Genomic DNA, 12,322 nt, shown 5'->3' on the forward strand with positions numbered 1-12,322 from the left:
AAGATATGGAGGATAAACAAGTGATTGGCACCAGGGAATGATGCGAATTTGAAGACCCAGGGGAGACATGATCGGTGAATGGCCTTCTTCTGTCCCCAAATCTGTACTTTACAGGAAAGTCTGCAATGTGGTTTCATTAAGCTCCTTGAATGTGTACAGAGATCTTCAGGAGATTGTAGTGAGCCAACACATGTCACACTTATTCTCAGAGGCTCCATTAGAGGCGGTTTTCTCATTGTAATGTTTTAAGGTCAGTGGCTAACCAACTATCTGCCTCTTTTTTGTCTTTGTCCTCTGTCCCTGCTTGTTTGAGCTGTGACCATGGGACAAGGTCTCTGTCCCTCCCTGTTTGAGCTGTGACCATGGGACAAGGTCTCTGTCCTTCCTTGTTTGAGCTGTGACCATGGGACAAGGTCTCTGTCCCTCCCTGTTTGAGCTGTGACCATGGGACAAGGTCTCTGTCCTTCCTTGTTTGAGCTGTGACCATGGGACAAGGTCGCTGTCCCTCCTTGTTTGAACTGTGACAATGGGATAAGGTCTCTGTCCCTCCCTGTTTGAGCTGTGACCATGGGACAAGGTCTCTGTCCCTCCTTGTTTGAACTGTGACAATGGGATAAGGTCTCTGTCCCTCCCTGTTTGAGCTGTGACCATGGGACAAGGTCTCTGTCCCTCCCTGTTTGAACTGTAACAATGGGATAAGGTCTCTGTCCCTCCCTGTTTGAGCTGTGACCATGGGACAAGGTCTCTGTCCCTCCCTGTTTGAGCTGTGACCATGGGGCAAGGTCTCTGTCCCTCCCTGTTTGAGCTGTGACCATGGGACAAGGTCTCTGTCCCTCCCTGTTTGAGCTGTGACCATGGGTCACGGTCTCTGTCCTTCCTTGTTTGAGCTGTGACCATGGGACAAGGTCTCTGTCCCTCCCTGTTTGAGCTGTGACCATGGGACAAGGTCTCTGTCCCTGCTTGTTTGAGCTGTGACCATGGGACAAGGTCTCTGTCCCTCCCTGTTTGAGCTGTGACCATGGGACAAGGTCTCTGTCCTTCCTTGTTTGAGCTGTGACCATGGGACAAGGTCTCTGTCCCTCCTTGTTTGAACTGTGACAATGGGATAAGGTCTCTGTCCCTCCCTGTTTGAGCTGTGACCATGGGACAAGGTCTCTGTCCCTCCTTGTTTGAACTGTGACAATGGGATAAGGTCTCTGTCCCTCCCTGTTTGAGCTGTGACCATGGGACAAGGTCTCTGTCCCTCCCTGTTTGAACTGTAACAATGGGATAAGGTCTCTGTCCCTCCCTGTTTGAGCTGTGACCATGGGACAAGGTCTCTGTCCCTCCCTGTTTGAGCTGTGACCATGGGGCAAGGTCTCTGTCCCTCCCTGTTTGAGCTGTGACCATGGGACAAGGTCTCTGTCCCTCCCTGTTTGAGCTGTGACCATGGGTCACGGTCTCTGTCCTTCCTTGTTTGAGCTGTGACCATGGGACAAGGTCTCTGTCCTTCCTTGTTTGAGCTGTGAGAATGGGAGAAGGACTCTGTCCCTCCTTGTTTGAGCTGTGACAATGGGACAAGGTCTCTGTCCTTCCTTGTTTGAGCTGTGACCATGGGACACGGTCTCTGTCCTTCCTTGTTTGAGCTGTGACCATGGGACAAGGTCTCTGTCCCTCCCTGTTTGAGCTGTGACCATGGGACAAGGTCTCTGATCCTCCCTGTTTGAGCTGTGACCATGGGACAAGGTCTCTGTCCCTCCCTGTTTGAGCTGTGACCATGGAACACGGTCTCTGTCCTTCCTTGTTTGAGCTGTGAGAATGGGAGAAGGACTCTGTCCCTCCTTGTTTGAGCTGTGACCATGGGACACGGTCTCTGTCCTTCCTTGTTTGAGCTGTGACCATGGAACAAGGTCTCTGTCCTTCCTTGTTTGAGCTGTGACAATGGGACATGGTCTCTGTCCCTCCTTGTTTGAGCTGTGACCATGGGACACGGTCTCTGTCCCTCCTTGTTTGTGGTATTAAATGGAGATCTGTGATGGGTGAAGCACTGAAGAAAGACTGTAATGTTTGAACCTGCAGTTTTATATTTTTATTTTCTGTTGAAAACTAAGAAAGTCCATAGTATGTAACTTTTAACTTTACTTCATTTGTTTTACACTACACGATAACTACTGCAATGTTTACCTCTTGACTTTTTTCTTCCTTTCTACCTAGTTTTTAGAATTTTGTCACTCGGTATTCGTACCGAAGATGGCACTTTATGTGGAGACATGAAACATTTTTCTCGGTGCTCCTGTATGTTTGTACTTGAGTCCACATGGCAAGGAAACCAAAATCAAATCAAAACCAGTTCCCTGGTGTTTCCCTGTACATTGTCCTGAACGTGTCGTACTGTTGCGTCAGTCAGCATTGAGAGCTCTCGATTTTGTGAGGTGTCTTGATGCTTAAAAAGGTGAACAGTGAGAGTGAGCGTCCAGCCCTCAAAATCAGGGGGTGACTGGGCTGAATCAAAGGAACAGGGTTTGTAGCCCACACCCCTTCACTCCCCAACACTGAGTGTCTCTGTATTTCTGTTTCTGTCCCTGTGTAAGGGGTTGCTCTGTCTCTCTGAACTCCCACTGGGGTGGACATCACTGATGTACTTTAATGTGTTAATGACCCATCCCCACAGTCTAGGGCAGGGCGGGCAGAAAGCTTCATGGAGGGTCTGGAGTTATCATTCACACATTTCTGACAGCAAAGGGAGCTTCTGGGATTGCAGCCCCTAAGGTAACATTTGTTACAATGAGGAAGCCTCCTCTGCTCACCCTCACCACAGAAATGAAGATCATTGAAATGTTTCTGTGTGTTCTGTAAATCCTCAGTGAGTAGATGTTTAACCATCCATTCTGTGTGTTGTTACAGGGCCAGGAGAGGAACCCTGTCTCACCCGATGTTACAATCCAAGTGGGGGATTCAATGATTGATGATCTCACCAGCCCTCTGACAGTTACATTTCAGGACATGCCTTTCCAGGTGAGATAAACCTCCACAATATCATCGAGCTGAGCCTGTGAGCAGCCAGGTCTGACTAGATTGTGCAGCACAGTCTGGACCATCTCCAGTGTTGATGAACAAGTTAAACTGAATGACCCCGAAATTCTATAGTCCTCAGGCTGTGAATGGAGCCCTGTCTGGGCAGGTTTGGGGGATTCGGAGCTGATCTCCTTGTCTCTTTAATGTCCATCAGAAGCTGTGATCATGATGAGGGTGTGGAATGTTATGATGCTGTACAAATGAGGATCGCTGTGCCTTGTGAGATATTTCCCATCACTTTGTGTCCTGAAATTTCTCTGGAGGGTTTAGAAAGGAGGATCTGGGACAGGACAGAATGATTGTCCATCCCATGGATATGGCCCTGACCCCATCCAAAATCCCATGGTCAGAGGGATTTCTCTGTTACAGGTGGACCCCCCACAACATTCCTGGTAAAACAGGTTGTTCCCCTCGGGTCAGGTGACCCGGTTTATTCAGGTTTATGGAATTTATGGTAAAATTCATTAAAAATGGCCATATTCTGGTTTGGTCACTGAGAGTAATAGAGACATAGAGATGTACAGCATGGAAACAGACCCTTCGTTCAACTTGTCCATGCCGACCAGATATCCCAACCCAATCTAGTCCCACCTGCCAGCACCGGCCCATACCTCTCCAAACCCTTCCTATTCATATACCCATCCAGATGCCTCTTGTACCAGCCTCCACCACTTCCTCTGGCAGCTCATTCCATACACGTCTGCATGAAAAATTTACCCCTTAGGTCTCTATCTTTCCCCTCTTATCCTAAACCTATGTCCTCTAGTTCTGGGCTCCACCACCCCAGTGAAGAGACTTTGTCTATTTATCCTATCTATGACCTGCATGATTTTAGAAACCTCTATAAGGTCACCCCTCAGCCTCCGACACTCCAGGGAAAATAGCCCCAGCCTATTCAACCTCTCCCTTATAGCGCCAATCCTCCAACCCTGGCACCATCCTTGTAAATCTTTTCTGAACCCTTTCAAGTTTCACAACATCTTTCTGATAGGATAAAGACCAGAATTGCACGCAATGTTCCAAAAGTGGCCTAACCAATGTCCTGTACAGCCGCAACATGACCTCCCAACTCCTGTACTCAATACTCTGACCAATAAAGGAAAGCATACCAAACACCTTCTTCACTATCCTATCTCCCCGCGACTCTATTTTCAAAGAGCTAAACTACTCTGTTTGTTCTCTAGGACATTACCATTAAGTGTACAAGGACTGCTAAGAATTGCTTTCTCAACATGTAGCACCTCACATTTATCTAAATTAACCATCTGCCCCTCCTCAGCCCTTTGGCCCATCTGATCAAGATCCCGTTGTGATTTGAAGTAACTTTCTTCGCTGTCCAATACACCTCCAATTTTGCTGTCATCTGCAAACTTACTAACTGTACTTCTTATGCTCGCATCGGAATCATTTATATAAATGATGAAAAGTAGTGGACCAGTACCGATCCTTGTGGCACTCCACTGGTCACAGGCCTCCAGTCTGAAAAACAACCACGACCACCACGACCACCACCCTCTGTCTTCTACCTTTGAGCCAGTTCTGTATCCAAATGGCTATTTCTTCCTGTATTCCATGAGGTCTAATCTTGCTAATCAGTCTCCCATGGGGAACCTTGTCGAATCCCATACTGAAGTCCAAATAGATCACGTCTACTGCTCTATCCTCATTAATCCTCTTTGTTACTTCTTCAAAAAACTCAATCAAGTTTGTGAGACATGATTTCCCACGCACAAGGCCATGTTGACTATCCCTAATCAGCCCTTGCCTTTCCAAATACATGTGCAAACTGTCCCTCAGGATTCCCTCCAGCAACTTCACCATGACCGACGTCAGACTCGCTGGTCTATAGTCCCCTGGCTTGTCCTTGCCACCCTTCTTAAACAGTGGCATCACGTTAGCCAACCTCCAGTCATCCAGCACCTCACCTGTGACTATTGATGACATAAATATCTCAGCACGAGGCCCAGCAATCATTTCCCTAGCTTCCCACAGAGTTCTCAGGTACAGCTGATTAGGTCCTGGGAATTTATCCACGTTTAAACATTTCAAGATATCCAGCACTTCCTCCTCTGTAATATGGACATTTTGCAAGATGTCACCATCTATGTCCCTACATTCTATATCTTCCATGTCCTTTTCCACAGTAAATCCTGATACAAAATAATATTTGCCCAATTTCCTGTGGCTCCACACAAAGGCCGCCTTGCTGACCTTTGAGGGGCCCTATTCTCTCTGCTTTGTCCCTGCCTCCCCTGACTGTTTGACTCACTTCTGTTCTCAACTGTACCAGTCTCAGATTGATATCTTTCCTCACTATCTCACTGTTAACTTTCCCAGACGCACTCCAATGTCCAGCGATACATGAATTCAAACAGCAAAGGCTGCTCTGTCAGTTAGCAATGTGGGTCTCTCTCTCTCTCTCTCTCTCTCTCCTGCACTGGCGTCACCTTGTGCTTCCTTTGTCTGTGCCTCTCCCTTTTAAAACTTCTGTCCTTTTGACTTTTTTTTTCTCCAAAGTTGCAAAACTATGCAGCAGCAGATAAAACAGTAATTGCTGCACCTGGACGTCGAGGAAGTCACCTCCAACACATGAAATACCTCAGAAAAGGAGCAGCCTGTTACAGCCAGAAATTGTTCCCATCCTCCATCTTGGATTACCCAGAATCCTCTTCATGAAATGTAATTGATCACACAATGTCCCCAATACCCCACATTCTGAGGACCATAAACAGCAGAAAGAAATTCAATTGGACATTTTCCTCATTTACATCAATAGACCCACAGCCCCCCATGGCCACAGTTTCAGATCAGCAGGAGAAGGACAGGGACTCGGTGTAAACAGGTGCTGTCCCATTGGCCATCCAAAACACCCAAACCCCATCCCCTTTACAGCCTGAGAGACACTCGGAGTGAAACCTGTTCATGGAGCATCACCTCGAACAGAGCGACACAATCTCACCTCAATTCCCTGACAGTAACAGCCATGTCCTGCCTGTCCTCAGGGAATTGACTTAAGTCTTCAATTAAATCTCTCCAAGACTATTATGTTTTTAGCTGTCATCTTTCCTTCATTAGCACTAATCCCTGTTTCAGTAAAATGACCTCCACAAGTTCTGGAAAGGCACTCAGCAAGGGCTGCATGGGAGACAGGTTTGGAGGTGAATGGCCTGGTAAAACAGCCAGAAACCCTGACAGGTCACTCCGTGAGGAGACAGTGAGGCCTGCAGATGCTGGAGATCAGAGTTGAGAGTGTGTTGCTGGAAATGCACGGCAGGTCAGGCAGCATCCGAGGAGCAGGAGAATCGATGTTTCGGGACGGAACCCTCCATCAGGAATGAAGCTGGGAGCCTCGGGAGGTGGAGAGATAAATGGGAGGGGCATGGGGCTTGGGAAAAGGTAGCTGAGAGCGCAATATGTGGATAGAGGTGGAGGTAAAGGTGATAGGTCAGAGAGGAGGGTGGACAGGTAGGTGGGAAGGAAGATTGACAGGTGGGACAGGTCATGAGGGCAGTGCTGAGCTGGAAGGATGGAACTGGGGTAAAGTGGGGAGGGTGGGAAAATGAGGAAACTGGTGAAATCCACATTGATGCCCTTGGGGTTGAAGGGTCCTGAGGTGGAAGATGAGGCGTTCTTCCTCCAGGCGTCGGGTGGAAAGGGAGTGGTGATGGAGGAGGCCCAGAACGTCATGTCCTCGGCAAAGTGGGAGGGGGAGTTGAAATGTTCAGTCACGGGGTGGTGGGGTTGGTTGGTGCGGGTGTCCCAGGGATGTTCCCTAAGGCAATCTGCAGAAGGCATCCAGTCTCCCCAATGTAGAGGAGACCACATCAGGAGCAATGGATACAATAAATGACATGTGTGGAAGTGCAGGTGAAACTTTGATGGATGTGGACAGAGGTGAGGGGGGAGGTGTGGGCGCAGGTTTTGCAATTCCTGCGGTGGCAGGGCAAGGTGCCAGGACGGGAGGGTGGCTTGTTAGGGGGCATGGACCTGACCAGGTAGTGGTGGAGGGAATGGTCTTTGCGGAAAGCGGATTGGGTGGGGAGGGGAATATATCCCTGCTGGTGGGGTCCATTTGTAGGTGGCGGAAATGGCAGAGGATGACGCGATGTATCCAAAGGTTGGCGGGGTGGAAGGTGAGGACCAGGGAGGTTCTGTCCTTGTTGCGGTTGGAAGGGTGGGGTTTGAGGACAGAGGTTCAGGACGTGGATGAGATGCGTTGGAGGGAAATTTCGGTCTTTAAAGATGGAAACCATCTGGTGTGTTCTGTGGTGGAACTGGTCCTCCTGGGAGCAGATGCATTGGAGGCGGAGGAATTGGGAATCCTGGATAGCATTTTTGCAGGAGATGTGTGGGAGTAAATGTAATCCAGGAAGTTGTGGGAGTCCGTGAGTTTCCAAAAAAGTCAGTGTTGTGTCAGTCCTCGTGGATGGAGATGGAGAGGTCTCGGAAGGGAAGGGAGGTATCACAGATGGTCCAGGTGAATTTTAGGTCAGCATGGAATGTGGTGGTGAAGTTGATGAACTGTTTGACCTCCTCGTGTTGCCGGTGTATCTTCGGAAGATGGACTGTTCTACGTAGCCAGCAAAGCGATAGGCATAGCAGGGGCCCATGCGGGTGCCCGTGGCTACCTGTTTTGTCTGGAGGAAGTGGGAGGATTCGATGGAGAAATTGTTGAGGGTGAGGACCAGTTCAGCCAAATGAATAAGAGTGTCAGTGGAAGGATACTTGGTGGGGACGCTGTGAGTGGAAGAAATGGAGAGCTTGGAGGCCCTGGTCATGGCGGATGGAGGTGTACAGGGTCTGGATGTCCATGGTGAAGATGAGGCATTGGGAGCCAGGGAAACAGAAGTCTTGGAGAAGGTGGAGGGCATAGGTGATGTCCCGAACGTATGTGGAGACTTCCTGGACCAGGGAGGACAGGACAGTATTGAGGTAGGTGGAGATGGGTTCAGTGGGACAGGAGCAGGCTGAGACAATAGGTCGGCTGGGGTAGTCAGGCTTGTGGATCTTGGATAGGAGGTACTATCGGGCAGTGGGGGGGTTCCTAAACAATGAGGTTGAAAACTCTGGGTGGGAGATCCCCTCAGGTGGTGAGGTTGTGTATGGTCTGGGAGATGATGGTTTGGTGATGGGGTGAAGTCATGGTCGAGGGTGCGGTAGGGGGATGTGTCTTCGAGCCTGGCTTCAGTGGTGAAGAGGTCAGTGCACCAAACCATCACTGCACCCTCTTTGTCCGCTGATTTGATGGTGAGGTTGGGGTTGGTGCGCAGGTTGTGGAGGGCTGTGCATTGTGAGGGTGGGAGGTTGGAGTGGGTGAGGGGGGGTGAGCAGGTTGAGCCGGTTGATGTCCCGGCAGCAGTTTGAAATGAAGAGATCAAGGGCGGGTAACAGGCCAGCATGGGGTGTCGAGGTGGACAGGGTGTGTTGGAGGCGGGAGAAAGGATCCTCGGTGGGTGGGCGGGAGTCTTGGTTGTAAAAGTAGGCCCAGAGGAGGAGGTGGTGGAAGAAACGTTCAAGGTCGCAGCGTGTGTCGAACTCATTAATCTGGGAGTGTAGAGGAATAAAGGTGAGGCCAATATTGAGGACAAACGTTCGTCCTCAGTGAGGGGGAGGTCTGGAGGAATGGTGAAGACACGATGCGGATGGGAGCTAGGACCTGGAGTGGGGCTGGAATTCAAGGAGGAGGTGGCGACAGTAACTTGAGTGGGCTTGGTTATGGGGACAGTGGCTTGAGTGGGTATTCCTTGACCCTGTCCAGGGGTGAGTTTCTCATGTTAAGGGACTGGAGCGATCACAGGACTCAGCCGCAACCTCCACAGAGATGGCCAGGCAGTGAGGCCAAATATGGCCCCAGTCAGGGACCATGATCCTCCAGTGCTGCAATGCTGCTGGTGTTACACAGGCCCCTGCTCTGTCAGGAGTTGAGTAACACGGTGGAAGGGCTCTCTCATTGGGAGGGCAGTGGACCATGGGTAACTGATATAACTGACAGCATCAGGAAGCTGCAATGCTCACAGTGGTCCTGGAGTAGTGCAGACACTCTTTCAGAGGGATCACTGTCCAACCTGAGGTTCCTCACAGGACTTTGTATCGTTCTCACCACTGAAGAGAGAGACATTTGTGAGTGCCCCTATTTTAAGGTGTCTGCTCAGTCTCTCCCATGTCCAGCAGCGTTCTCCTCTCCCAATGAGGCTGCTGTCTGGGCACTGCTTCAGACCCTCCCACTGGGCCCTGTACTTCCTGGTAAAGTTAAAGATGGTGAATGGGGAGGTGACCAATTAGGAATCTGCTTTGTTTAAAGGTGCTTTGGTGGGAACACTGAGGTCATGCCCAGGATCCGGAAAATTTAACCCAACAATTTCCCAGTTGGCATCACATTTCCTCCTCCTTCCCTGCCTTACCCTGTTAGACAGGCGAGAGAGAAATGTCTCAATGTGTTTGTATCGACACAGCTGCTTCAACTGTGTTATTGTTGGTGAAGCTAATGTTCTGGTTTATCATTTCCATTTTAGTCCGATTCTCAACCATGCAGCGCCTGGGACTCTGGTGGGAATGGTAAGTGAAGATTGTTTTAAAATGCTGACATCACTCAGTACTGGAATGTGTAAATGGGGGAATGATTCTCATGATTAATAATTCTCCAACACAGGCACCTTTGATGCGAATGGATGTAACACCCTCATGAGCGGACCGGGGAACAGAGTGGATACGATCACTTGCAGATGTGACCGTCTGGGTTTCTTCTTTGTACTAACACTGGAATCGAAGGTATGAATCATGCTCATCTCCACACTGTAAATAAACTCCAATATAAGGTTCAATTGGCCTGGAAAGTGAGACTGTTGTCACATTCTTACTGCAGTTCAATACAGCTCTGCCCAAGTCTTGAACATGCCTCTGCAAAATATTCTGTAGCTCTCCCACCCCAGTCTCTGTTTATTTTTAATCTGTTTAAAAACCAGCAATGTAACAATATTTCAGCCTCTCAGTTCAGATGAACCTCCTGCTTGAAATCCCGTTCTGACTTTGATATCAAGCCCATACATGGATTTTCAATGGGCCTCCCAACTCTGGTGCAGTGTCTGAGCTCCCGCTAGTGCAGACAAACCAGGGAAATCAGTCATTTGTTTTCATTCTCTCCCAGGATGCAGGTGTTGCTGGATGGGCCTACAATAGTTCCCTGTCCCTCATTGCTCTGGAGAAGCTGGTTGTGTGCTGCCTACCTGAACCTCTGTAATCCTTGGAGATGCACCATCATGCAGAGAGGAAGGGATTGCCCTGATCTGTACCCAGAGATTGTGAGCGAAGGGTGATGTGTTTCCAGGTCGGGTAGTGTATGACTTGATCTGCAACTTGCAGCTGGTGTTGTTTCCATGAACCTGCTGGCCATGTGGTCAATGTAGCAGGTTTGAAAGGGACTTGTAAAGGAGCTTTGCTGAGGAGCTGCACTGTATGTGAGATGTGGTACTCACTGCTGCCCCTGTCAGCCAGTGGTGAAAGGAAGGAATGGTAAAGGTGGTGGATTGAGTGCCACTCAAGTGGGGTCCTTTATCCTGGGTGCTGTCAACCTTCCTGAATGTTCTTGCAGCTATACTTATCCAGGTGTGATGTAAGGTTCGTGATTTTTACAGATGTTAATATCATTTTAAGAGTTTAGAGTTCAAACTGGTGCCTCATAGCACCAGGGTCCCACGTTCAATTCCAGTCTGTGTGGAGTTTGCAGATTCTCCCCGTGTCTGCGTGGGTTTCCTTCCAGGTGCTCTGGTTTCCTCCCACAGTCCAAAAAAGTGCAGGTCAGGTGAATTTGCCTTCTAAACTGTCCATAATGTTCGGTTCAGAGGGAAATGGGTGTGGGTGGGTGACTCTTAGGAGGGTCGGTGTGGACTTGTTGGGCCGAAGGGCCTGTTTCCACACTGTAGATAATCTAATCTATATTCTTTATTTAGACAACCTTTTTGTTATTTTGTCCAGGAAGCTTCTTTTTTATTGCTGAAGAGAACTGCAGCCTTGTGTATCTGTGGTTCGGTAAATGAGCCTCACTTTAAAAATAAATATGATTTATACAATCCAGATTTCATTCTGCGATCTTAACTGTCAAGAATGTGGTGCTGGAAACGTACAGCAGGTCAGGCAGCAGCCGAGGAGCAGGAGAATCAACGTGCATAAGCCCTTCATCAGGAATGAGGCTTGTGGGCTGGGGGGAGGGGGTGGGGCTGGGGCTGGGGGAAGGTAGCTGGGAATGTAATAGGTAGGTGGAGGTGGGGGAGAAGGTGATAGGTCGGAGAGGAGGGTGGAGCAGATGGGGGGAAGGATGACGGACAGGTCAAGAGGGCGGTGTCGAATTGGAGGTTTGGGACTGGGTTAAGGTGTGGGGAGGGGAAATGAGGAAACTGGCCTAATACAGTGTAGATAAGTTAAGTGAGTGGGGAAAGATCTGGCAAATGGAATATAATGAAGCAAAATGTGAAATTGTCCATTTTGACAGAAAGAATAAAAAAGCTTATGATCTAAATGGTGAGAGATTGCAGTGCTCTCGGGTGCAGAGAGATATATGTGTGTCCTAATACAGGAATCATTAAAGGTCAATGTGTGGGTGCAGCAAATTAGTAGAATGGTATAATTTAATGAGAGGGAAATGGAATACAGAAATGAGGAGGTGAGACCACATCTGGAATACTCTGGAGTATTGCTCACCTTATTTAAGGAAAGATGGAAATAAATGGGAAGCAGTTCAGGGAAGGTTTACCAGACTAACACCTGGAATAGAAAGGTTGACTTATGAGGAAAGGTTGGACAGACCTTTGTATCCATTAGAGTTGAACAAAGTAAGAGATGACATAGTTGAAATATATAAGATTCTAAACGGCTTTGACTTGGTGGATGTCGAAAGGATGTTTCCTCATCTTGAAGAAACTACAATGAGGGGTCATTGTGTACGACTCGGGGCTTGAGAAATGGAGAGGAAGCAAAGTATATTTTTCTCAGAGAGTCATCTTGAAAAGGTGGTAGAAGCAGAGGGCTTGAATATTTTGATGTCAGAATTTGCTAAATTCTTGTTAAAGCAAGAGGTGAAATGTTGTTAATGGGAGTGAAAAATTGATTTTTTTTAGATTAGATTAGATTAGATTAGATTACATTACAGTGTGGAAACAGACCCTTCGGCCCAACAAGTCCACACCGACCTGCCGAAGCGAAACCCACCCATACTCCTACATTTACCCCTTACCTAACACTACAGGCAATTTAGCGTGGCCAATTCACCTGACCC

The 12,322-nt window shown here is 48.5% G+C and overlaps 1 protein-coding gene across 1 annotated transcript in view; it reads left to right on the forward strand.

Annotated features, from left to right (window-relative positions):
* Positions 1-12,322, forward strand: part of LOC148147369 (uncharacterized) — a 203,966-nt gene that overhangs the window by 61,819 nt on the left and 129,825 nt on the right. The window contains exons 6-8 of the mRNA XM_087995595.1: positions 2,884-2,994; positions 9,567-9,609; positions 9,704-9,822. Coding sequence (XP_087851721.1) covers positions 2,884-2,994; positions 9,567-9,609; positions 9,704-9,822 — 273 coding nt within the window. The remainder of the gene's footprint in view (positions 1-2,883; positions 2,995-9,566; positions 9,610-9,703; positions 9,823-12,322) is intronic.

This window comes from Chiloscyllium plagiosum, unplaced genomic scaffold (genome assembly GCF_037043375.1).
Source record: "Chiloscyllium plagiosum isolate Xiang-an unplaced genomic scaffold, Cpla_swu_hap1 HiC_scaffold_17, whole genome shotgun sequence".
Lineage (NCBI taxonomy): Eukaryota > Metazoa > Chordata > Chondrichthyes > Orectolobiformes > Hemiscylliidae > Chiloscyllium > Chiloscyllium plagiosum.